The 3,312-nt window shown below is 41.6% G+C and overlaps 1 protein-coding gene across 1 annotated transcript in view; it reads right to left on the reverse strand.

The window, feature by feature from the left end:
- IDH3A (isocitrate dehydrogenase (NAD(+)) 3 catalytic subunit alpha) overlaps window positions 1-3,312 on the reverse strand; it is a 13,070-nt gene that overhangs the window by 6,071 nt on the left and 3,687 nt on the right. The window contains exons 4-6 of the mRNA XM_017519345.1: window positions 2,228-2,330; window positions 2,052-2,116; window positions 138-222 (exon numbers count right to left, since the gene is read on the reverse strand). Coding sequence (XP_017374834.1) covers window positions 138-222; window positions 2,052-2,116; window positions 2,228-2,330 — 253 coding nt within the window. The remainder of the gene's footprint in view (window positions 1-137; window positions 223-2,051; window positions 2,117-2,227; window positions 2,331-3,312) is intronic.

Below are 3,312 nucleotides of genomic sequence, written 5' to 3' on the forward strand. Positions count from 1 at the left end.
AAAAAAAAAAAAAAAAAAGCATCCTTTTGTTTTGACAATCTGAAAAAGTGGAGTTAAAGCATACTTATACAGATAACTCCTCCTGAGTTCACCCACTGTTCTGACCTGAGTTCTGCTTCAGGTGTAAGGGTCCTTACCGACTCAAAAATTGCAACCCCGTTGGCTCCAATGTTGCCACTTGGTGTCACACCAAGACCTCCAATCAATCCTGCACACAGGTCACTAGGAGAAGAAAAGCATTTCAGAGGATGTTTTGAAAACCACAACATCTCACCTAGGAGCCAGATTTTAGTTTTTAATTACCATTCTCCACTCAAAGGAACTAGCGATCTTGAATAAATGGCTGTTTCCAGGGCTAAGGTTAATAAAACACAGATGATCCTAGAGCATCCTAGTGTGCCAGAAGGCAAGGCAAGGTTCAAAGAATGAAGGACCATGTCAAAAGGACACAGGAGACACGGTGAACGGACCCTTGCCAGCCAACTTGGGACAACCTAGGCATCAATATACATGATTATAATGACGGATGTATCACCGAATAAAACGGAAAACCACGTCCATGGCTGGGCGCAGTGGCTCACACGTATAAATCCCAGCACTTCGAGAGGCCAACCTGAGCAGATCACCTGAAGTCAGAAGTTGGAGACCAGCCTGGCCAACATGGCAAAACCCCATCTTTACTAAAAATAGAAAAATTAGCCAGGTGTGGTGGTGTACATCTGTAATAATCCCAACTACTCAAGAGGCTGAGGCAGGAGAATCACTCAAACCCAGGAGGTGGAGGCTGCAGTGAGCCACTGCACTCTGCACACACTGGAGTGCCACTATACTCCAGCCTGGAAGACAGTGCGAGACTCTATCTCAAAAAAAAGGAAAGAACAGAAAAAAAGAAAACCATGTCCATACTGACAGATAAACAAGAAAAGCATTCTTCTAGTAGAGTGCCAAGTCATAAATATAGAAAAAATCATGGGCTCAGAAAATCACCATTTGGCCAACATCTTATGTCTCTCTGTGTGATTGTGACAGAGAGACAGAGAGAGGTACAGATGTGAGATACAGTTAGGTTCCTCTTCAAACAGAGTACCCAGTTCACCCATTCTTTATTCTTCAATTCCAAGAACCCCTCCCCAACCTTTGCTGCACCCCAACCCATCTAAATATGCCTAGGCATGCCACAGCACAGTCCACGTTCCTTTCCTTATGTGGGAACAGGCTAGCTTTCTAGTCTCTCATAGGCAACCCCTTCCTCCCCTCCCTTTCTCCTGCATCACACGTTTACCTTATGTAGGAAAGTTTAAATGTTTAGCCAATCAGGACTAGTTTAGATTGTGCAGTCCAACCCCAGCCAATCGGGGAAAGACACAGAGGCAGAAGCTGCCTTAGGAATAAAAACCCCTACTCTCCTTTGTTCTGCGTGCTTTCATGGTGACCAGACCAGTGAGCAGCACCCTTCTGCAGAAGTAAATTTGCCTTGCTGAGAAATCCTTTGAGTGCTTGTTTTCTTTGCGTCTCTTGAGATTTTATTTCCAACACAGGCAAAGGAGGAGAGGAGGATAAGGAAGGGAGGAAGGAGAAAGGGAAGGAAAATGGGAAGGAGTAATAAAGTAAATTTGATAAAGTACTGGCATCTAGGGAATCTGGAATCTGGGTGCTGAATACAAGGGAATTCTTTGTATCATTCTTACAACTTTTCTGCAAGTCTGAAATTATGTCAAAAGTTACCAAAAAATAGTAAAAATGACCACCCACCTACCTAGCTATACATAACAAAACCTTGAAATCAATCAACCAATCAAACATTTGAAAACTGGGAAGTCAGGTAACGATTGGGAGAAGGAACCCAGTGATGATTTGGCAAAAAAAATGAAGGAACGACCCATCCAACATGTAATCATTCATCCCACAACCTGAATTGTTAGAATTCAACTCATACGCTATAACAAATACCCTATTTTATAATACTCAATTGAAAATGTTAAGCCATAATTATTTTAGGATGTCTATAAGTAAATCATAGGCTAAAATAAAAAGGTGGTGGCCAGACTCACCTAAGGATGTCTCCATACAAATTTGGCATAACGAGAACATCAAATTGGGAAGGATCTTGTACCATCTACAAGGAATACATTTTTGGATTTAATAATCAAAATCTGCAACACCCCCACCACACACACACATACCATTCACCATAAAAAGTAGCAGGTAAGTGTGAATATATACTTACATTCAAACATACTGTATCCAGGTACATCTCATTAAATTTAATATCTTTACAGTTTTCTGCAACTTCCCTGCATTTTTGGAGAAAAAGCCCATCTGACATCCGCCTGTATTTAATCAAATAAAAACTGCTGAAAAAAAAAGTCTTACAGAAAGAAAAGAATCAAATCAAAGAAGTAAAGTAAGTTTGAGAAATTTAAGTTCCAGAAGCCAAGCTACCTGATCTCAATTACAATAAAACTATTTCTTAGGTAGTTAAATAAAATATAAGCTGCAAATGTTTTAGGATCCTTCTGGAAGTACAAAAGGGTAAAGATGTAAAATAGCTTGATCATAATACAGAAGACTATATTTTTATAGCGTTATCTAACAAGACTGAAGAAATATCCACTAATATTATTAAAATTGCTTTAAACTGTTAACATAATAATTTAAATGGTTTTACTATTTTGCATGTTCAATGCTTTTCTTAGGTTAGGAAAACTGTTAATACATTCAGAGAAGGACTCTGACAGCCTCTGGATGAAAATTTAAATTGCCAGAGTAACACATCAGATACTGTTAGCAGTACTTTAAGCCTCTAAGTTTGTGGCCACTTCAGAGACACTCCTACTATTCCACTTCTAAAATATATGCTATGTAGCCTCTGCTATGCGGCCAGGCGTCCACAGCATCTGGGGACCCAGAGGCTCCAGCTTCCTTTTCTGATAACCCTCAGTCCCTCCTTGAGCTTCCGGGACCTGAATCCCCAACCCTCCTCATTTGCTCCTATCATTCGCACAGGAAACAGGAGACTCCGGGATGGGCGCAGCAGCTCACGCCTGTAATTCCAGCACTTTCGGAAGCCAAGGCACGCGGATCACCTAAGGTCCGAAGTTTAAGACCAGCCTGGCCAACGTGGTGAAACCCTGTCTCTATCAAAAATACAAAAATTAGCTGGGCATGGTGGCATGTGCCTGTAGTCCCAGCTACTCAGGAAGCTGAGGCAGGAGAATCACTTGAACCCAGGAGGCAGGAGATCGCAGTGAGCCATGATCGCACCACTGCGCTCCAGCTTGGGCAACAGGACGAGACTCCGTCTCAAAAAAA

Source organism: Cebus imitator, unplaced genomic scaffold, assembly GCF_001604975.1.
Source record: "Cebus imitator isolate Cc_AM_T3 unplaced genomic scaffold, Cebus_imitator-1.0 Scaffold737, whole genome shotgun sequence".
Taxonomy (NCBI): domain Eukaryota; kingdom Metazoa; phylum Chordata; class Mammalia; order Primates; family Cebidae; genus Cebus; species Cebus imitator.